Here is a 22388-nt window from a genome sequence, read left to right on the forward strand (position 1 = left end):
AAAAAATAAATTCAATCACGGCTATACGAAAGCTTGTTTTTGCCGACAGAACTGTGGTCTGTGAGTCTGTGATTTGCGCAGTGGTTCCTACCTTTTTAAACCTGCCCTTGCCCCCAGTTGTGTCGTCCAGCCTTTTCCTTACCTTTTTCTCTAACTTGTCATCCTCCTCTCCCATCACAGTTGGTAAACTCTATATTCGCAATACTTAGTCGCATCCTTTTAGATCTCTACCCGTTTATACCCTCATTCAACAGAATGAAGACTTTCACCCTCTCCATGGCTTTGCTGGCCGTTGCCGGCATCGTGAGCGCCGATGTTACGGTCGGTGAATGCGCGGTATGTTCGCTTTGCAGTGTCCTTGACCAAGTAACATAGTACTGACGAATCTCCCCGTTAGAGAATGTGTATCAACAACATGAACAATAAGGCCTCCGAGTTGGGCTGCTCCAGCGGTGACATGGCTTGCCTCTGCAAGACTGACAACTACCGATTCGGTGTCCGCGATTGCACCTCGCAGGCCTGTCCTGGCGACGATGCGAACGCTGTCGTTGCGGTTGCCCTGGCGTCTTGCCCTGACTCTGGTACAGTGCTCTGCAAATGCATCCCCTAGAATCGAACTGACTTGCTGTCGCAGGCTCTTCGGGCTCTTCAGCTTCGTCCACCGGAACTCATACAGGTGGCGCTAGCCCAACTGGTACTGTCACTGGCACCGGCTCGAGCTCCGGCTCTGGCAGCAAGACCTCTGGCTCTGGTAAAACTACGGGCACCTCTGGATCGATGACTGGGTCGGAGACTGGCACGATTACCGGCTCCAGCACCACCACCGGTGATACTTCTACTGGAACCGGCGGTTCTGAGACGGTAAGGCCCCTGGTCTAGACTGGCGTGATCGCGTACTAAGTATATTTAGATCACTGGGTCTACTACTCGCTCCAGATCCGAGAGCTCTACTCTGAGCACCACTGCGAGCACTGGTAGCTCTAGCTCCCGCAATGGATCCGGCGCATCGAGCACGAGCTCCGTTAGAACCTCTGGCTCTGCGACCGGTACTGCGCCTTCCACCTCTGGGACAGGTAACTCGGCTGCTCCCCTTAATGCCATTGGCAGTGGCGCTCTCGGAGCCCTGGGACTGGTGGCTGCCTTCGTACTCTAAATGACTAATAGCTGGATTCTGGGACACGGAATGGCGTTACAAGTGAAGCCACGAAGATTTGCTATCCACAGCTGATGATATGCGATAGACCCGACTGTATTGTATATGCTAATTACGGGTTATGTTAATGAGTAGATAATAGTGCAACTGTTAACAGGTTGTACGGTAATGAACATTCTTGGTTTTTTATTTTTTATTTTATTTTTCAACTTGCAAATGCGTAGTTTTATCCACAAAGGACTCCAGGTTTCCAGCAAGTGCGGCCCTGAGCGTGTCCACTCGATTCCCTCTTAGGTATATATATATTTGTAGGAGTGGCGGCTTCCTCGCGGAGATCAGCTACGTGGTGCTTTAACTGCAAAGCTGTTGGGGTTTCTTGTTAAGGGAAATCAAGATGAATTCCTGAAACTAATTTAGTTACCGCAAATAATAGCTTGTACTGAAAATGGCTTCAGAAGTATGGTCTTCATCCATATTGTACATCACCAGCACTATTTTAACCTTTAACCCAGTATTTAAAAGATGCATATGACCATACATTTATTCGTAAACAGTTAAACATCTTGACCATTAGAGATAGCAGATAGATGAATGGACAGAAAGCGAATGATAAATCTAGAGCGGACTAGATGGGACATCTCAAACATGGTATGGTTCCCAACCAACTAGCTAGATACATGTGTGTGGAAGCAGTCAGAATCATGATAGTCCATGTTAGGACATCATTTGGGCATCGACAGTGACTTCTTTGAACCTGACACCAATGTGTCGATCTATTGTCAGCTACCAAGCCCTGAAGTAGATGTAGTGTGGGTGATCACCGAAGAGGTCGAGCACCTTAGGAATGTAAGAGACTCAGTTGGTTAAGATACTATCATTCCTGGTGTTTCCACATATAACATCTACTGCCTAGTTAGGCTAAGGGTCGGCCTGTAGCTGATTATAGCACTCTGCGTATCCCTTCCCCTGAATTCCACAACAGCCTGTAACAAGGGAGCAAATAAGGCCAAAGACCATGTCGCACACTCATCAATTTCGCCATCATACCAAACAGTCGGCTGTCGGGGTGACTCGCACTTCAGGCTCAATCCATAGCAACGGAACTGTCACTTTGTCTCCCAACTAGTGATAATATCTCCGTCCTACTCGACATCCTAGGCAACCAAGCAAACTCTGAATTCGACAAGTTCATCTTCGAAGCCACGACCGAAGAGCTCGAAGAGATTGCTCAAAGATGGACAACTGTCTCTCAACCACTAACTTCCTGATTTGGCGGCACCAAACGCCCCTTGGGATTGCCGGAATTGGCTGGACCAGCGTTTGCTGCGAACATAAACAGGAGAGTGATGGATCCCGAGCTGGTGTAGCGGGGGTGATGCTTCAACCGTTTGCGAGAGGAAAGGGGTATACGTATGAGGCTCTGCACAAGGGGAGTACGGACTACACAGCTGGGACTGGTGGAGATTCGGGTCGGCAGTCACTCGGGAAATCTTCTGATGTGGATGTTGATGGAGCGGAAGTTTGAATTGGAGGTTGAAAACAATGCGGGAGATAAAGGGGTAGATGAGTTTGGAAATGGTCTCTTGTGGGATTTTAGGCGACAAGAGTTTATGAGTTCTAAGAACTATGATTCAAGCAGGTCTAATAAGGCGCACTAAAAGAAGGTAAACGAGAGCTACTCAATGCAGAAAAGACGGACTTGGTCACAGTCAATTCCTCAAACTGCTTTGCACCCTGCGAGTTGGACATCTATCTTGCAGGAAATCCATTCCTCAAGTTATCATACACAAAAGAGCTAAACTCGGCGGATTCTCGCTCTGATCTAAAGCGCCGATACCTCCAAATGAACTAATAACCTATCAAAATTCTGGAGCTGTTTAACATGCACAAGTCTACTGACAATTAGGGCTGGTTCGAATACGGATATCAGTTCATATCCCCTTGTAGAAATAGCATTAATAAATGTTCGATTACTCCTGGATGTTCTCTCTACAAGTAGTCTTGGAACCTTAGCTATCAATCGGAGTTTTATTAGGGAGATACACTATACTATGCTTACAATGGCACTCTGTTAATAGGTGCTTTGTAAATAGGAACTTCTTATTAATGGAGAGTAGCTCGGCGAAAGACATCTCTGCTCTACTGGTAGAGCCTAGTTCAGATATAGTAATGTACAAGGCACGGGTGCATGCATTGCCCTCTAAGTATTCCAGATTATTCTTGCCTCTGCTTATAATTTGCTAGTCTTTCTTAAACCCACCGGGCTTGGTAACGATGCAATTTGGAAGGTTAAATATGAACTAATGCTTTCCTATATTCTTTCTTTTTCAAAGTCGACGGCTGAAAGTCTGCTTTCTAGACTCTTTCCGCGCAACGCTCACGGTGTTTTCCACAGGAATCTTCACCTGGTTAAAAGGATCTTTTGCCCATGGTCATCAAATGAGGAAGAAACGAAGGGCATAAAAGAGAAAGCAGGACAAAATAAGAAAGATTAATTATGGAATGAATTTTTAGTAAAATTCTAAAGTCTCATGGAATCCATAGTCCTTAACATGGGAAGAATACACATTCTTATGGTTTCGTCGAAATCACAATGCGCAGTTTATTTATTATAGCCTGCAAATATATGCACTTGCTTCAGACAATTTGCCACTTAATAATCATTTAATTACCATCAGTTTTCTGGGTCCTTTTCGTGGTCGCGCGAGTGAAGTTGGCTTAATCTCAGTGGCAGTGACCTCTGATGTGAAATACTCACTAAGCAAGCCCCTGAGTACCCTCATTAAAGCGGCGGCATCAAGAGGGGGAAAATTGCAGTGGCTCTAGAAAACCAAGTGCGTATAGGTGCAGATATATAATATATGTATGAATCTAACGAAACTAACCGATAGGAAATATTTACTAAGAAAGCTATTCCATCCTACACTCATCCCTCAGTAGCCTTTTCTTCTCCCCGAGAAGATTACAAGCTTCCTCTCTGCATCATCAATCAGAATCTCAGAGACGTCATGTCGTCTCTGCTTCTTATTCCTGCCATAGCAACAATGATACAGAGCGATGATGATCCGACCCAATGCAAATCCTAACACGCATGCGGTCAATCCCGTGATGGCGCCCAGTACGGCAGGCAGAATGATCGGTTTGACGAGCTTGCTGAAATTCTGTTGCGAGCCATGCCAGTAATGCGGATGATGGTAGCGGCCTGAAGGGGCGACAGTGCGGTGAGGGTCCGGGTGGTGGTGGCCTTTGTCGTTCCCACCATGGGTTTTCGGTCCAGGTCTGGGTTTGGGTTTGAGTCTAGGAAGCTTCTGGTGGTATTTGGGTACGGAGGTCCCTGTCATGATGTCTTTGCAGCCTTTTGTGCCGAATTTGAAGATCCTGAGGGTTCCACCCAGTTGAGCGATCCAGGATTTTTGGGGGGCGGGGTTGGATTTGGGACGATCGAGGCAGTTGGTCTGCATTGAGTGGATGTGATGAGGAAGCGGAGTGGTGTTTACTTCTGTGATTGTGAGAACCCCGTTGGAGTCGGTGGTGATGGTGAGGAGCACTAGGTGGTCTGTTGCGAGATCACCGTGCATGTCAAAGAATTTGAGCTTGAATAGGTAGGCCTCGCCGAGAGTGTCTGGAGAAGCCAGGATTGGTCGAGTCTCAAGCGAGTATGCTATTCGGAGGGACTTTTGCTTGTGTCCCTGGTTTTGGATAGCGGTGAATTCCATGGGGAAAGTCTGTGGGAAGATGGTGTCGTTGTTGGCGCGTAAAGTGGTGTTTTCCACAGTGAAGTTGACGGCCTAGTTGAGTTAAACACTGCTCTATCCTGTACTCTAGATAATGTCCTGAGAGCATACCAAGTAGCGTGCAGGATGATGAGAAGATTCTCCGTAAGGAAGATTGACCTCATGAAGACGGGCCGATGGCTCTTTAGGAGGGAGAGACGCTGCAACAGCACTGCTGAGGCAGAGGGCTCCTGTCACAGATAGGAAGCGCAGTAACATGTTGAAATGAGTGCTCAAAGTTGGCTAGAAAGAAGAGGTGGTTGGCCAACACTGCGGATGGCATAAGGAAAGAAATAGGGAAGAAAGACAAAGGAGAGTGAGGGGATTTACGTGGATGCCTGGGGATGATGGCAGGTGATCGACCTGCCGAGACCCATTTCTTTGTATAGCGCATGTGTCAGGCTCTGACGGGACTGGAATTGTGGTTGCCTGCCAGTCACGGCGCCCTCGGATCCCACCAGTTGTTGCACAACAGGGCTATTTCTCTCAGGAAGATGGGATGATATCTCGTCTACAGGAATACAAGAGCCATCAGCAGTAGTATTTATCCGATACTCATTAAAATCAGACAATATTTGCCCAGATTCATACACAGTTTGAATGCAGCCTTGTCATCGCCCCCACGAAGGGCCTCAATGCGGTAAAAAAAGCTTAGCCATTGAGGTTATCGGAGTGGATCTCCAACCAGAACCCTGCGCTAACAAAATTAGGTGAACACGATTACCTATCAGGTGAATACTACGGAGTATTTGGTGAACACAATTCCCCCGTCTACCACCATCGTCTGCCCCGTCATATAATCTGAATCACTACTGGCCAAAAAGCCCCCAACTAGCCCGGCCACATCCTGGGATACGCTGGTGCGTCCCATCGCGATGAACTGATGCGAGTACGGCCGCAAGCTTTCCCCCTTTGCACGCCCCTGGATCTCACCCAACTTCTGGTCAATGCCTTCCCACATATCAGTGTCCACGATCCCTGGTGCATACGCATTCACTGTGATACGATGTGGTGCCATCTCCATCGCCATAGCCTGTGTCAGACCACGCACCGCCCATTTACTGGCCGAGTAGATCCCTAGTGTTGCGAACGGTTTCACTGCCACGATGGATGCCGCTCCAAGGATCTTGTACACACCTACTACCCCCGCCGCAAACTGCGGGTCTCCCTGCGCGATCATTTGCCGCGCCGCATGCGTATAGCAATTGAATAATCCCTTGAAGTTAACAGACATGACTTGATCGATGTCGGCCTCAGTCGCAGAAAGCAACGGTTTAACCTGTGCAATGCCCGCGTTGGCCACCATCAGTGTGAGAGGCCCTAGTTCCTTGACGGTTCTCTGTACCATCGCCTCGACGGCTTTACCAGAGGTCACGTCCGCGGGGACACCTATGGCCTTGGGACGGTCAGGGACAACGTTGTCGGTGGAAGTCCTGTTGTTGATCATGTCCACGACGGCTTGAATTTCCCGTGCAGAGTTGGGGAGGCCATTGACACAGACGGAATAACCATCTTGGACGAGTCGGAGGGCGATCGCCTTCCCACTGGAATGGTGAGTTGTGTCCCGATCAGCGTGCAGTTGGTTGGAACTTACATCCCCCGTACGGAACCCGTGACAATGGCCGTGCGACGAAGCATTTTTCTGTGAATTCCTACGAGTTGTGTTGTCTCTGATATGGGTCGATGAGATTGGGGTGTTGGTTTACACTACTAGGATTAAAGAGGGGAAGTGGGGGAAGCCCTGAATTCTCTTCAGGACACGATTATCTCCTGTGGTTTATTCAAATTCAAACTAGGTCCACATGTACATGCTGTGCCTTCATGCATCCACTTCGCGAATCGAATACTCGAACATCTGATTCGACGCCACTAGGTGTTCGTTCTGCAATTTAGTCGCGGTCTCCACCCCAGCGGCCGGTACACGATATTCGAATCGCTTCCCTGGACCTGGGAGGCGGCCATCTGGTAGCGCATATGGGAAGGGGAGATATTCCGGCATCAGACCCAGTTGAACTAGCACAGTTGCTTGATCCCAGGCTATATGCTCATGATACAGCCGGTCGCCACGGATATTGACGACGGACGTGAATGGGATACGGAGATATTTTCCAGTCGGTGGAATGCCGGGGATTCTGTGGATCGTTAGATATCATGCAACATGTGCATATCCACGGACACAACGTATGCAGCACATACAGCCAATCGATCTGCTTATTATGCGTCAGGCAGAAGATGAATTCGTCCACGACCCGGTCAATCCCGACCGTGCGACTGATCAGCTCAATAGCCGTGTCGTCAGGATTGTTGAAGATAAAGTGGTTCAGGTAGAAGTTACTTAGTTTGGAATGTCCGATTCCACCCGTTAACTACTCAACTCAGTAATTCAATTGGGCATCAAGGCTATGGATAGGATTTTGGATATGACTCACCGTCGGCACATGATTCACATATGGCTCCTGCACCATTGTTGCCATGGTTTTTTCCACTGACCGGTCACTGAACTCATAGTACGTGTGTTCGTCCCAGATCTTTTCGAGATCGAAATACGGTCCATCTAGAGACTCCTTGAGAAAAGTAAGAGACCGCGAGTGTGCCACTGTCGCCTCCGAGGGCCTGAAATCATCATTTCCAGGTACAATAAAACCCGACGACACGGCCGATGGATACGAATAAATTCTGTGATCGCCTGCCTGTGTATTCACTTTCCCCAATCCTGCAACGTGGAGCAGCATGGCAGGACCTTGAATACCCCAATCAGTGAAGGAAACAACTGCCGTGAATTTCCGCGCGACATCACGGAGAGCCTCTCCAAAGCCGGATACGTAGTCCGCCGTAGATCCATAGACTAATCAATCCTTAACAAGACCAAACTAGACATAAGCGGCACGCACTAACATACCTAACAGCCCGAATTTATCTTTCTTATCACACTCAGCCAGAGACATTAGTGCCTCCATCCCCGTCCGCACCAGATCATCCAACGACTCGGACTTCGAATCCTCATCCAGAGTGACCTGCACCACTGCATAGCTCTCCTCTGCCCACTTCTGCACCGGGGGCGGGTCCAGGCTCTTTTTGTCGAGTTCGCAGGGTGCGTGGCTGCCCGGTCGCATGAGTACTAGACCCGGTCCATGGCCGCAGCGCGAAAGCGGGGGTTGGAGAATGACATTGCGGCCGAGAGAGATTACAGGAGAGGAGGGAAGAAGTGGCGACGATGTAGCCATAGAGTTTTGTGAAATCCTAGGGATTTGTCTGAGAAGGTACGTGTCGCTAGCGCATTATTTTGGCGGGGTAGGTTGGAAGTATTGATATTACGCTTAAATATATAGACGGGCCCACATCAGGATGAGCCGGAATTCAGCGGGCTCTGAATATTACGATTCTGTTTGAGGCCTGACGGTGTTCTCTCTCCCCAGTGTATATATTTATCGTTTATCTCTGTGTACATATATATAGTTATATCATATTGAGAACGCGGAGGTCTTGATAAAGGCCTCTTAAGTCAGGTCAATTTTCTTGTTTGTAATCCCTGTCAAACTTGGTAAAGAGTAGAAGTGACAGAAGATGTATATACTTCAAGTAACAGAACATAATGGTAGGGATTATGACTGTATATCTGCCTGTCCATTAGTACAATTAAAGCCGCCGCTCTGTTTATCCCTGTTGTGCTCTTCCTGTACTTCAACTCATAAACATCCCATCGTTCACTGCGATTGGCTGGATGCATGCGGATCATGTGATGCAGCTACTTTGCACGTGCCACTCATTCCGCTGAACGATCGACGCGTTTAAAACACACACACACACACACACACACACACACACACACACACCAGCACTCGCCTAAGATGAACGCGCAGTTCCAAGCGACCCTTTCGGATTTCGAAGCGAAACTCAACGCGCTCATCGTCAGCCTGACAACCTCTCCCACTGCCGCCGGGGCACCCGCCGCCGCACTCAACCTCCTCGACGCGGACGACTCGCTCACTTCGGCGGTGGATACCCTCCGCACTCACCAGGCAAACTATGCGAAAATACTGCAGCTGCGAGCGGAGGCCGAAAGTCTAGAGGAAAGGGTCAAGACCATAGTGCGAGACATAGTGAGCTACGAGAAAGATATTCAAACAGCATGCGGCCATAGCGATGACTCCGAGTCGGAGTCCGATGATAGCTCGGACGGGCCCGACGAAGACAACGACGATGCTATGCTCGGTCGCAAATCCGAACTTCGACGCACGAAGGAGATAGACTATCGAATCCTCCTGGACTTCGCGCGACGGATCAGCAAATACAACCATCAAGCAGCGGCAGACGCAGCGGAGGGAATCAACGAGGCCAAAGCGCGAAAGAAGATCGAGCAGGGGCATGATCACGACATGGACATGTCAGGAGTCAACGGGGCAGATACTGACCCTGCGGAGCCGGTGTCATCCGTTACCAAGGATGCGACGTTTTGGCTGGACGAGTCGGCCAATATGACGCGGCAGATTTATATGCTGCCGTATCCCACGGAGGATCGGATACGAATGGGTCTTATGGGTCAGATTCAGCTGGCTGCCGCGGAGGGCGGGTCATCATTGGATCCTGATCAGGAGGTGGAACGGCTTATTCGTGAGGCGGAGGGATTTGGTGTCGCGAAGGCGGCTGCTCATGTACATCCTGGGGAAGATACCCAACATGCAGATATGGCTGCGAAGGCTGCGGCTCATGCGGGGTCGATGGCAAATAGTGGAGGCAGATCGGGTGCTCCGCCGCCGAAACCTAAGGCTACTCTTGATCTTGATCTGTATGATCCTGAGGATGATGATGTTTGATCGTTGCACACATTAAGGGTGTTTCGAAACTTGAGTATTTGTCAGTATGGTTGTAATACCTCTTGGCTGGCTGTGGGATACACCATAGTGATTTTAAGTTGGTCTTGCATAGCCGGCCCTCTATCTACGGTTGATCTCAACCATCACCGAGGATTCTCCATCTTACGGACATAGAGACAGTCGGAAACAACATGCATACTATGGGCCCTTGTCTAAAGTATTGGCACTACGCGGACGTCCATGTCTTACCCTCATCTAGTCCTTATCCTCGATATCTACCATTACGACGGCCAGGAAAATGGCATAATATCATATACCTGGTATGTCTACCTCTCAACTATTCCCCACTTCGACTAGTCAGCATATGCGTATGCAAAAAGCTACGAAATCGGTACTAGCCATAGACCGACGTTGGACCGGATTGCATGGCACAAAACCATGCACAGAGCGTCCTTTGACTGGCAATAAAGGGGACAGCAAGTGCTATTAATGTGATTGAGCAGTTTCATATACTTTGCTCATAGTCAATGATTAACCGTCTATGTTTGTCAGCTTGTATTGTAAACTTATAGGATCCTAGCATTCATGTGAATAGTTCCGCATTCCCTCGCGATGATACAATATATAGTTAATAAGCTTGTTAGTATCAACCGCCCAGGATAGAGTAGCAAACCAGGCAGTATGCTCATCACATGATATCATCCAGCAACTGTCTATAACACCAGACAAGAAGAACCAACAAACACTAAACCCACCATCTAAGTTTGACACCACGCACTTTGCAACTTCTGCAACTGTTCCGCAGTCGCCAGCCCCAAGTCTGCTTCGATTCCACGCAGCAAATCCGTAACGATCTGACGTTCCTCCGGATTCTCAAAACATTGCCCGACGGCATACAAAAGCGGAACCATGTAGAAGCGCGCAGCACTTTTCGGACGCGAGAGCGCAATACCACAGATCTCCTTACATCTATAATCAGTCTCTTTCATGAGATCGCGATAGCCCTGGAGACGATCGAAAGCGGTACTTGGCCCCGTGACTTCGTCTGATGGGCGGTTTAACGAGAGCGCGAGACGACCGAAATGGTACTGCTGCATTGCTGCGGCACAGGAGGTAAGACCGTAAAAGATCTCGGGGAATGGCATGTGGTGGATTTCAGGGAGCTTGGAGACGTCTTTTGGGTGTTCGAGACGTATACATGGGCGGAAAGTCTCGGGTATGCGTTCAAGCCAGGATTGAAATTCGAAGGAGAGTTTGAGCCAGGCTGATGTTGTTGGGTAGGATCGGGGGGGAGTGGTAGTGGTGGGGGTGATTGTCAGGGTGGAGGAAGGGACGTTGGGTGTTTGACCGGTCCATTGTTCTAATTGGGATTTCTTGGATTCGGCTAGGAAGTTGATAACTTTGTTGAGGAGCCAGATGAGACTGGTTGCTGCGAAGTCTTCGGGCGAACGGGGAGTGGCTATATTGGGAGAACGGGATTCGAATGACAATATGTTCCCTTGCTGGTCGATGGGAAGGCCTACAGCTCGCCATAAAGGGAGATTCTGGTGATCGAAGTGCGGTGGACAACGTGTGTAATATGAGGCGAGGTAATCTTGCCGGGCAAAGTTCCAAAATGCCGCTGTAGCGCCTTGGGAGAATTCAGGTCGGTCTGATTTGGAGGTATGCAGTTCCAACAAGGTTTCAAATAATGGCCTAATGCCTCTGAGCTGTCTGATCGTGGGTGCAATTAGCTCACGAAGAAGGAAATCATGATGGCAAGGAACACCTACGATTGCCAGTTTTCGCCTTTTTCATCGAGTAACTTGTACATAGTTAAGATTGCCGAAGCAGCTAACAGGTTCTCTGTTTTCCTCCAGAATGTGCTAGCCGTCGCTTCTTCCGCGAGTGTTTGAGATGTAGGCTGCTGCACGTGGAGATTTAACCATTTCCGAACGATCTCAATTGGCGACTCTAAAATAGCAGAGCTGGACGCCGACGTGTAGGTATCGGAAATGCTCGAGTTCATACGGGAAACAGCTAGGAAGTAGTAATTGGCAGCCTTAAGAAACCAGTCTACCTGCGCGGCGTTCGGATACGTCTCCATTGTTGCAGGGCTCGTGAACATCCCACTAGTAACGTGCACTGTTGCTCCTTTCATGCGACCAAGGTGTTTCGCGGAAAGGGCCGCAATGGAAAACTTGAGAAATGATTCATTGATAGAGCGTACTGGAACATAAGCTCCAAAGAACTTGCGCGAGTCTGAGAGATCTAGCCTATGTAGAATGAGCAATATGTAAAGATTAATATTCACCAAAACAAAACGTACCAAGTACTAAGCGTTTCGGAGAAATACCGGATGAGAAAAGCTATTTCATGCTCTGTACCTTTCATCAGTTCGGAAAAGATATGTTGAAACTCTTCCCTCTCGCTATGTTGGGAGGGGCTCGTTGATTGGATCAAACCCGCGTTCGGAGATCTTTGCATTTGCCTGTTTTCGCGGTACGAATTGTTCATGGCACTAAATGGCTCAGTGGGTGCATTATTTGGCGTTATTGGACTCAGATCAACACTTCTGCTAGAACCATTGCTTGATTGCCCCGGGCCTGAGACGTCAACGGGCACTACTTCAGCAACGGTGGAATTTGTCATCTGAGCGGCTGGGCCAACATGAAAAGGTGCATTCACTTGATCGCTTCGTAGATCCTGGATGGGTGACTGCATATCAGAGTAGTTCATTGCGCCAGATTGCCAACCTGTAGAGGCAGCTAAGTCGGAACGCAGCAAAGTAGCATTGGCTGGTGGATGATCACCGGCCGTCTACATAAATGTCAGTTTGGACGAATGCCATAGACATGAAATTCAGGGAGAGGGGGATGATCGTACACTATCTGATGTCTTCGCCGCATTCGATTTAGGGTTGCCTTCTTTGTATGGCGCATATCGCCGCCTTACTGAGGCACCTTGGTCTATAAATTTTCGAGTCTGGACATATCCGGGACATTCAACGCCAGCATTGGCACACCGCTGGCAGCTTGGACGCGTCTCGTCACACTAGAAATGGTTAAATTAAGGCCGCAGCAGTGTGTCATCGTGAGGACATACCTTGAGATGCCTCTTCTTACAGCGCTCACAGGCCTTGTTGGACGGAACTCCGGGCATTGTTTCTCAGCAATACGCGCACGATCTCAAATGGGAGGGATGTAATGTCTTCTCGCACGACCACGGAAAATAACCATCATCCCAGGGAGATCCAAAGCCATCTCATACCCTCTGTGACCATCAACACAGTTAGTTTCCAAGAACGAGATGACATTCTTGGCCTCGAAACTTGCATCGGAGAAAGCTTCTCTAGCAAGGGGTCCTTGGCGGCTCCAAGTGCGTCGGCGATTGACTCAGCAACGACACGCGATCCGGAATATCGTTGCGCCGATATCGAGTGTTTTCCCCTTGTGCTTGGCAGTCTGTATCGCGGCAAGTCAATGATCCAGCATCATCACTGAGAATGCTTCAGACCTCTACTATCAGCGTAAGCCCATGGTAACCATGCATGCGGCAAAGCAGTGTGGTAACTAATCCTTCGTATTATCAACCGGAGGATGAACGAATTCTTCAATCGATGCCATATTACCTGCTCTGTGGGGCCAGCTCGCTGGATATGTGCAACGTAGACAAAAGCCGTGTCTATGAAGAGTGGACCAGGAGTGGACCAGTCAGTACCTTATTTTAAAACAAATATCAGATACCCTCGACTGACTTCTTTCAGGGGTTGGGAGGCAATACAACATTGTCTGCTCAGAATGTAACAATCCGGATCGTCTGATTCCTTGTGGGAGTGCCTTGAAAACGTCGCAGGACTGCTACCACAATTAGGGCGGTTCTAGTGTCCATCCGTAAACCGTATCAATGAGACGAATCAGTTCCCCAGTTTGACACGTCTCTTGCATCATCCAATTTGTCTCCGGCTGGCACACCTAATGTGAGTAGCTTTAGTAGGGTTGCTAACCACTCGGCGTATAAGGGTTCTCATAATCGTAGGCCATTAGAAACGTCAGGCCCCTCTTTCTGGGTCTGCGCAATGTATCGGCTCCGTCTTCTCCTGAAACTGATAGAAAGCATAGCCACCCACATAGCAAATCAACTACTACAGCTCAGCCCGACTACTTGTCAAGGGCCAAAGAGTTCTTGGTCGCGAATGGGCACTTTCTGCCGACCAGGAACTTTCACCGGAGTTTCTTTCAAAATTAGGATCAATGATGGTGGCTCTTGAATCGCGAGATTTGCTGGAGGATGGGATTCGGCTATTACAAGAGGAGAGCGCTGGCCTACGGCATAAGAACAACAAGAACATGAGAGATTACCTTTAATGCAAACCTACCGACACGTGAGCCTTTTGTCAATTCTCAGTCGGTTAACACATCCATGAATATACCAAGATCGGCGAACGACATAAGCGGAAAATCTTGGGATAGAATTATGATCAACATGATTTGAGTTTGGCCAGGCTTTGTGCCCTGAAATGTGGCGTTTAAGGCTTCCTGGATGATGCAGCATGCGCCAATTCATTCCCTTGGCACAAAAAGACATCCAGTTTACCATTATTAACGATAGAATTATGCTTTACGAGCGGAGAGAATTCGATATGCGAATTCTTTGTTCTAGAGCGATTTTGACCTTTCTGGGATCTACAACGGAATTGAGGCTTATTATGCCACCATCTGGTTATTCGTTAAAGGCTCCCATTGTGTAGATTAGTGGGCGGGATTGACGGCTACTCTTCAATCGTTAGCACTGAGGTAGGCAGTGCAGCATACGATTTTGCTTGGAAACGATAAGAGATTGGAAAACTGCAGTGAAAGAGCCACCACCGACTGGGAATCAATGCAACTATGCATTTTAAAATGGGCTATTGACGCTTCCTTCGGTTGTGGTGATACTAGGGTCAGCCCTGCATCGACCGAACAATATGAATAATATTTCAGGACCATGGAGCAATAGACAGATACAATACGCCGAACAATTAGGTCGGTCCCTTTCAACTGACAACTGACAGAATTATTTACACTCGTGGGGTTGGATTCCTCCATTGTTCAATTTAGTTTCATCTTTCAGATTCGAGCGAGAATTGCGGGGAAACAATGGCGTTCCGATCAAATTCCGAAAGTTCGAGCCACTAGTGGCTAGACTGACCCCTTGCGGTGTTGCATGCATACCATTCCCACTGGACTGATGTGACTGCAGAAGGTTAGCCTTCCTGTTTGGGTAGTTTCTTCGTCAATCGTTGCTGCCCGTTGCCGCTGTGCTTTGTTTCTGTGCGGGGGTGCTACTGATGTGATAGGACTACTGGATACGTTCGAGATGCCTAGCTCCCAGTGTCCACATCGTCTCTCCTTCAATGACCCTAGGCGTCAATGGACTTGGCTCCTCCATTTTCACTCATCGGGCCAGTAATACTTCCGTGGAATGTGGTCCCATGTGACTCTGTTAGGGGTAGCATTCATCCAGCCACAATCACCATTCTATGGAGCGAGAATAACAAGAGGCCTTGGGCGCGTAAATCGTTTCTAATATAAGCCTCTTGGGATACCATTTGCCTGACTCTCTGTTTCTTCCGAAATAACCCTGCTGGCACATTCGATACGCTCCAGCATGGCCTTACATGCCCATTATATGAAACTCGTCGGTAAACTCACAATCTGTGTGCTTTTACCTTATGTTGTGTGTGCAGAAGATAGTGATGGACACAAAAGAGACATCTTAGATTATGTTGATCCCCTAATTGGCACAGCGAATGGAGGTAACATACTCACTGGACCCCTCTGTACGCCCCACTGATTAATCAAAATAATAGGACATTCTTTTGCTGGAGCAACCTTGCCCTTTGGTGAGTTTCCTTCAGGTTCGCACATTCTGCAATCATCCTTCTAACTCAGAAATAGGCATGGCCAAGGCTGTGGCTGACACGCAGGGAGAGAACCAGGGTGGCTTTTCTTATGACACAACCATGGTCACTGGCTTTTCTCATATGCATGACTCTGGGACTGGAGGTGTAAGTGGTTCTACAGGTGTGGTTCATTTCATGTCTAGGGATGGCTTACCTCTACTAGTCACCATCTTTGGGCAATTTCCCCATTTTTGTTCACCCGAACTGTCCGCAAGACGACCTTAGCAATTGTAAATGGCAGCAATCCAGCAGGGCAACTGTCTGGAGAAAGGATTCCGTCAAGGCTAGGCCTGGATACTTCAGCATCCAGCTAGAGAATGGCGTCAGTGCGGAAATGACAACCACGAACCGATCGGCTCTATATCGGTTCAGCTTTGGGGATGTTTCTGAACCACTTAATCCAGTTGTTCTTGTTGACTTAATGGACCTACCACAATCTCGCTCCAAAGGCATGGCTTCGGTGGACCCATCAACTGGACGTCTCACAGGAAATGGCACGTTCAACCCCAGCTTTGGTCTGGGATCCTATGAGCTCCACTTTTGTGCCGATGTCAAGGGGCCCAAGATTCGTGATACCGGATCATGGAAGAATAATGATGTGGACCCAGACCAGAGCTTCATTTCGGTCGAAAGTAGTACAGCTTCCTCGGCATCCGCGGGCACCTTTGTTAGGCTCCATGCGCCAACAGCGCATTCCACCATAATGGCCCGCGTGGGCGTAAGCTTTATAAGTGTGGAGCAGGCCTGCGAGAATGCTGAGAGAGAACAACCCCACTTTGACTTTGCTGGCACTGTGTCTGCGGCCGAAAAGGCCTGGAGAGAGAAGCTGGGCGTCATCCGTGTTAATGCTGACGGGGTTTCTACTGATCTGCAGAAAGTCTTCTGGAGCGGAATATACCGTACCATGATTAGTCCCCAGGATTACACCGGGGAGAACCCACTCTGGGAAAGCGATGAGCCGTATTATGACAGTTACTACTGGTGAGCACCATGTAATGTGCGGGCATGTCAATGGTTAATTGCTGATAAAGACCTTTCTACAGCATCTGGGATTCATATCGTGGCGTCCACCAGCTGCTGACGCTGATGGACCCGCTATCTCAGTCGCTTATGATGCGAAGTCTCGTTGATATTTATCGTCATGAAGGGTATCTACCTGACTGCCGTATGTCACTTTGCAAAGGCTACACACAAGGTGGCTCAAACGCCGATGTCCTGATTACGGAGGCGTACTTAAAGAAGGTTGCCGATATTGATTGGGACACTGCCTATGAAGCAGTCATAAAGGATGCAGAAATTGAGCCTCCAAACTGGGATGTGGAAGGCCGTGGAGGTCTTAGAAGTTGGAAAAAACTCGGGTATATTCCAAAAGATGATGTTGATACGGATGGCACGGGACTGCACACTCGTTCGGTCTCCAGAACGCTCGAATATGCATACAACGACTTCTGCATTGCGGAGTTGGCTCACCTCCTGGATCGTCAGGATGATTATGAGAAGTACACTAAACGCGCCTCTAACTGGAAGAATGTTTTCAAGGAAGACCAAAAGTCCTATATCAAAGGGGTGGACACCAATTTCACGGGTTTTGTACAGCCTCGGCTGCCGGATGGCACATGGGCTTACCAGGACCCTATCTTCTGCAGTCCATTGATGAATTTCGACTCGTGCTATCTCAATGCGAATGGACATGAAACTTATGAGGGTAGTTGCTGGCTATACACGTTGTATGTACAGCGCTCTTTCTATGCTCTTCGAAGAATAGGGCTAACTTTGGAAAATAGCTATGTGCCGCAAGATATGGCTGCACTGATTACACAACTTGGAGGTCCCAAGTCTTTCACAGAGCGCCTTTCCTATCTGCATGAGTCCGGGATACTCTATGTGGGTGATGAGCAGGCTTTCTTAACGGTCTTCCAATATCACTATGCTGGACGACCTGCGCTTTCAACTAAGCGTGCACATTATTATATTCCATCCCAGTTCAATACTTCTGTCTCAGGAATCCCTGGAAACGACGATGGTGGAGCCATGGGGTCTTTTGCAGCCCTGAGCATGATGGGTCTCTTCCCGGTCCACGGACAGGATGTTTATCTGATCAGTCCACCATTTTTTAAGGAATTCAGTATTCGCAACCGTGACACCGGGAAGGTCGCGACAGTACGCAACATTAACTTTGATCCTAGCTATAAGTCAATCTACATCCAGAGTGCCAAGCGCGACGGTAAGCGGTGGAGCAAAAACTGGATTGGCCATGACTTTTTCACAGAGGGTGGCGTGTTAGAATTGCATCTGGGTTCAACAGAGAGTGGCTGGGGGACTGGAAAGGAGGATTTGCCTCCTAGCATGAGCAAATATGATTGGTAGTGTTCGTGCATGTCGACTGGAGTAGAGGATGATGAGTTTATAAATATTATTTGGTTCCGATGGGTGACCTAGTCATCCTACAGAGGGTCGTTGAGATAGCTTATAGCCTACTTTACTACCTTTGTAGGAGGCCAAGAGCTGCCTATACTTACTTTTATATTTGTGCTTTTCAATCAGCAGCTACTGGGCCGCCTGTAATCCTGAAAGCTAGGACAAATGCAGCTCATAGATTGAAGCAATTGCCTGGTAACAGTGCTAGTTTCAGCATACCTCGGGCTGGATAAAAGACACCAATCTATCCGGGGATAAAATTTATTCCCCCTGGATAATACGCAGGGACTAGAGAGCTTACTATACTGTCCTATACTATACTGGCGATGTGAATTCTCAAGTGCTTAGTCATCACCGCCAAGACTGGGCTCCGCCTCCGACCATTTTGGCCATTTCCATCGCCCATTCATTCGAGACATCTGGCGACTCTACATTTCTGCTACTCCACTTCCCTTATATTTAGTTTTTCATGCTGGGAAGATGGGTTTGGCAGCGCGTACAGCGCGACCCTGCTATAATACGACTAGGTAACCTACTGAGATATTCTCAGTCTTACGTCCCATCAAACCGCATTCGCAGTAGTGTTTTAGAGCAGAAGACATACATCCTCCGACCTCATCATGCTATCCAGACAGGTCATCATCAGCGTCCGAGAACTTTTACAACAGCCGCTATTTCCCCTGTTTTTGTGCCGCCGCTTATTTTCATCGGACTGCTTGTCTCCTTGTGGGCCTGGAAATGTTTCTGGATTGTTCTCTTGCAGGACAAGCTCTTATACATCTCCTGGTTGCCCCCATTTGCGCGATCCGAAAGAATTGCCGACTACGAAAACGAGTGTAGGCCGGTTCAATGGACAGAAAAGCAGATTCGGAGTCTGGACGGGACCAAATTAGCGGTATGCGAAGGCCGTATTCCAGTAGCTCAGAAACAGGACCCCAGCAATATTCATGATCAAGGCGTGGGCGCGGCATCAAGACGAAAAACAGTCGTTATATGCTACTTCCAAGGAAACGGAGGTTCCACACCTCTCCGTTTGCCGCTCCTCTCTACAATTTTACGGAGTGTGGCTTCGTCCTCCCCTGATGGTATTAATTATGTCGTGGTCGCCTTGTCGTACCGTGGCTATTGGACGTCTTCCGGGCGCGCGACCCAGTCAGGCATTGAGCTGGACGCCCAAGCCTTTCTAGACTGGGTATCGAAAACATATACGACCCTTGATACTGATCTCCAGATTATTCTCTGGGGCCATAGCCTGGGCTCGGCTATTGCCAGCACAGCTGTCGCTACTTATCTGTCCCGTCTTGAGAGCGGGCAATCGCCGTCAACTGCGGCAGGTTCCCCGGTCCCGATCACTGGCTTGATTATGGAAGCACCCACCTCCAGTACAAAAGACATGTTGATTAGTTTGTATCCTCAGAAGTGGCTCCCTTATCGGTACCTGTGGCCTTTTCTGTGGAATAACTGGAACAGCTCCATCGCTATGGAACGGATGGCCCGCTATCGGGAAATCCCATCATCGGTCTCCCTTCCTCCAATTCTGCTGTTATGTGCGGAGAAAGACGAGGTGATTCCTGCACATGCAGCAGATCAGCTAGAGGGGGATGGTCGAAGGCTGGGGTTGGACATCCGAAGGAAGGATGTTAGTGGAGCGATGCATACTGAAGCACCGCTTAAGATAGAAGGGAGAAAGGAAATGGCGAAATTTATCATCCAGCATTCTTCTGGAGGGACGAAATAGTACGCACGAAAACGTAAGATAATGGGGATGGGTAACATATGATCGACCTCCTGTTGATTTTCCTATATTTCCATTGTCGCTAAACGGCTTATCGCTTCGTATCCATATCGTATTTTTCTTTATTATATTCCGGCTCGATAGCCGTAACTGTGAGAGATGACCCTGGAGTAAAGATTTCACGGGGCCTTTTGTTTTTTTCTTTTTTTTTTTGGCATTTGCCCTAATGTACAACAAAACATACAAGCAGATTGATTATAAAAGGAGCAGACTCACATATCGTCATATCATGAAACAACCGAATCTGATCGGATTTACTGACTTGTCACCCCCCGAGGTCACCAGAGATCATGCTATATACAGATAACTGGGCGGACCAACGTGACACACTCCCTTTCATCACAGATATGTTGACAAAGCAGGTGGGCAGTTTCGAGTTCTCATCGAAATTGGGCACTCCAAAGGAAGGCTCGCCTCCTTCGCAGTTCTTGGCGTTGGTGAAAAACTCCACCATATCGAAGTCATGGTCCGAGTCAGAGAGTTTCTTCATCATCTCCCCGTTCATGTGAACGACGGTCTCTTCTGGTCGAGATCCGGGATCGCCGGTTCCGCGGTCGGATTGTTTAACGATGGTGTAGCATTCCTATACCGTCAGTCGCTGCTAGAAGGATCTAGTGGGATACGAAAACAACTTACACTATCAATCCATTGACCGGAAGCATCTTTGCAGGAACCCTCGTTTTGGCTGGCCTAGAGACTGTCAGGTCATACGAGAAGGTACCCGGAGACCAACTTACATCGACGAAGACTACATAACCTTCATGTTTCAGTGCGTTGACCACCAACCCTTGAGTCTACTTCCGTCAGCCCCGGCCTAGTCTCACACAGCGTCGAACTCACAATCTGATGTGTAACGGCCTTCTTCCAGCTCTCCACCGCCTTATTAACGATATTCTTATCCAGGAACTTTCCATCGGCAAAAGTATCGGCAATGTGGCGCTTAATACCATAATCACCGTCCCAATGGAAGAGCGGTTTGCCGTTGAAGATAGTCTTAATACTTTCTTCTAGATGCTTCTGCGCAGGGCCAAACACCTTCCCCAACTGTTCCTCAAGAGCGTCATTGGTAGACAACTCAGGTGGATTGGCGCTCATCAACGCCGACATGGAACTAAACAGACCTGAAGCAAACGCCAACGGCGAACCCACAAACCACAAAGTGGGCGCAAAACTAGACGCGGTGGCCATCACGCCCAACAGCAATGGCACGATCGAGCTATCCACCTTGGGGGTACCCAAATCCGACACAATGCCCTTGATGCCGGAGGAGAGCTGCTCGATGGCGTAGTCCTGCATGGCCTCGTGCATCTGGAGGAACATACCGAAGCAGCGCGCCATGGAGATCTGAATGAAGTACATCTCTGGGGGCTATATTTCTCACACAGCTCGGACGGAGGCGGGCTACATGTGTTTCCGGCGGGGAAGTTGGTGCAGTCGATACTGGATCCGCCCTCGCTGCTACCGATGGTCTGTTGGGTGATCTGCGACGCCCAGTCTTCAGTGCCGTTGTTGACGAGGAAGTCCCAGAGGAATCTCTCCGCATTGCTTGTTTTCCAGGTGTCGGCAGGTGTGACCTTGTCGCTGATCTCATACTTCATGCTGTATTTTTCGCCGTCGTCGACGACATCGACAGGGTCAGGGTGGATCACCCAACACTTTATTCAGTACCATGGTATCTCTAGCGCCATCACGTCTGACCGCGGCGCTCAATTTGTTAATGAAATATGGGAAAGCTTCTGTCAACTAGGGGATCCGATGATGTCTGTCGACTGCCTACCATCCCGAGACCGATGGGCAAACCGAAAGTATGAACACGACACTTGAAGCCTATCTCCGGTACTTTTGTGGCCGTACACAGACTAATTGGGCTTTCTTGTCACTAATGGCTCAACTCGCAATTAATGGAAGGAACGCCAAAGCCACGGGAATTAGTCATTTCTTCTTAGATCATGGATATGATGCGGAGTCTATATCCAACTGGGTGACACGCAAGATAATAGCCCAAACACCACGGGGTCCCACCGGACTAAAGCCCAGCAAGGACAGGATATCGTGACGAAGCCAGCCCACGTGTTGGATATTGCTAAAACGGAACTTGCTGCTGCCCAGCAGAAATATGAAGATTATGCTATTCGCTACAGGGCCGCTGTACCCGCCTACCGTCCGGGCGATAAAGTATGGCTCGGCCTTCACAATATACGCACTGAACTGAGCATGAGACTGGATGCCCGAAATGCTAAATATACAGTTGTAGAGAAAATTGGCTTGCACGATGTTTGTCATGTGATGCTACTACGACCGGCAAAACCTACCTCTTTCCCGAGTCAAAAGAACGACGACTACCGGCCCCAGCTTAGTTGGTCGACGGCAAAAGGAATATCTTGTTGATGAGATTCTACATGAACGGTTTATGCATGTTGGGCGAGCGTCCCGCCATGAATTGTTAGCTAAATGGACCGGCTGTCAACGGCCATCTTGAAACGCGGTGATTAATTCAGGCAAAAGCCGCTGA

At 48.7% G+C, this 22388-nt stretch overlaps 8 protein-coding genes across 8 annotated transcripts; 3 read left to right on the forward strand and 5 right to left on the reverse strand.

Annotated features, from left to right (window-relative positions):
• Positions 1 to 255: 255 nt before the first annotated feature.
• Positions 256 to 1153, forward strand: ATNIH1004_002276 (CFEM domain-containing protein; the record flags this gene model as incomplete). Its single annotated transcript, XM_033566971.1, has 4 exons — positions 256 to 336; positions 398 to 581; positions 635 to 861; positions 911 to 1153. 4 exons carry the CDS (start codon positions 256 to 258, stop codon positions 1151 to 1153), a joined length of 735 nt encoding a protein of 244 aa, XP_033428966.1.
• A 2933-nt stretch (positions 1154 to 4086) lies between these two features.
• Positions 4087 to 5145, reverse strand: ATNIH1004_002277 (uncharacterized protein; the record flags this gene model as incomplete). Its single annotated transcript, XM_033566972.1, has 2 exons — positions 4087 to 4941; positions 4999 to 5145. 2 exons carry the CDS (start codon positions 5143 to 5145, stop codon positions 4087 to 4089), a joined length of 1002 nt encoding a protein of 333 aa, XP_033428967.1.
• A 508-nt stretch (positions 5146 to 5653) lies between these two features.
• ATNIH1004_002278 (uncharacterized protein) lies at positions 5654 to 6564 on the reverse strand (the record flags this gene model as incomplete). The annotated part of the gene is made up of 2 exons (XM_033566973.1): positions 5654 to 6470; positions 6521 to 6564. The coding sequence occupies 2 exons, from the start codon at positions 6562 to 6564 to the stop codon at positions 5654 to 5656; spliced, it is 861 nt and encodes a 286-aa protein (XP_033428968.1).
• A 181-nt stretch (positions 6565 to 6745) lies between these two features.
• ATNIH1004_002279 (uncharacterized protein) lies at positions 6746 to 8150 on the reverse strand (the record flags this gene model as incomplete). The annotated part of the gene is made up of 4 exons (XM_033566974.1): positions 6746 to 7058; positions 7123 to 7292; positions 7356 to 7771; positions 7826 to 8150. The coding sequence occupies 4 exons, from the start codon at positions 8148 to 8150 to the stop codon at positions 6746 to 6748; spliced, it is 1224 nt and encodes a 407-aa protein (XP_033428969.1).
• A 624-nt stretch (positions 8151 to 8774) lies between these two features.
• On the forward strand, positions 8775 to 9740 carry ATNIH1004_002280 (uncharacterized protein; the record flags this gene model as incomplete). Its single annotated transcript, XM_033566975.1, has 1 exon — positions 8775 to 9740. The coding sequence occupies one exon, from the start codon at positions 8775 to 8777 to the stop codon at positions 9738 to 9740; it is 966 nt and encodes a 321-aa protein (XP_033428970.1).
• Positions 9741 to 10498: 758 nt separating this feature from the next.
• ATNIH1004_002281 (Zn(II)2Cys6 transcription factor domain-containing protein) lies at positions 10499 to 12881 on the reverse strand (the record flags this gene model as incomplete). The annotated part of the gene is made up of 5 exons (XM_033566976.1): positions 10499 to 11453; positions 11513 to 11995; positions 12049 to 12539; positions 12606 to 12773; positions 12825 to 12881. The coding sequence occupies 5 exons, from the start codon at positions 12879 to 12881 to the stop codon at positions 10499 to 10501; spliced, it is 2154 nt and encodes a 717-aa protein (XP_033428971.1).
• Positions 12882 to 15368: 2487 nt separating this feature from the next.
• On the forward strand, positions 15369 to 19819 carry ATNIH1004_002282 (glycoside hydrolase family 92 protein; the record flags this gene model as incomplete). Its single annotated transcript, XM_033566977.1, has 7 exons — positions 15369 to 15516; positions 15571 to 15603; positions 15659 to 15768; positions 15827 to 16644; positions 16707 to 17390; positions 17448 to 17887; positions 18609 to 19819. 7 exons carry the CDS (start codon positions 15369 to 15371, stop codon positions 19817 to 19819), a joined length of 3444 nt encoding a protein of 1147 aa, XP_033428972.1.
• A 322-nt stretch (positions 19820 to 20141) lies between these two features.
• Positions 20142 to 22159, reverse strand: ATNIH1004_002283 (uncharacterized protein; the record flags this gene model as incomplete). The annotated part of the gene is made up of 6 exons (XM_033566978.1): positions 20142 to 20459; positions 20513 to 20566; positions 20614 to 20670; positions 20717 to 21237; positions 21318 to 21531; positions 22037 to 22159. The coding sequence occupies 6 exons, from the start codon at positions 22157 to 22159 to the stop codon at positions 20142 to 20144; spliced, it is 1287 nt and encodes a 428-aa protein (XP_033428973.1).
• Between the last annotated feature and the right edge of the window lie 229 nt (positions 22160 to 22388).

The sequence above is a fragment of the Aspergillus tanneri genome (assembly GCF_003426965.1).
Source record: "Aspergillus tanneri strain NIH1004 chromosome Unknown AapTan_1_pilon_pilon_pilon, whole genome shotgun sequence".
In the NCBI taxonomy this organism is placed as follows: Eukaryota; Fungi; Ascomycota; class Eurotiomycetes; order Eurotiales; family Aspergillaceae; genus Aspergillus; species Aspergillus tanneri.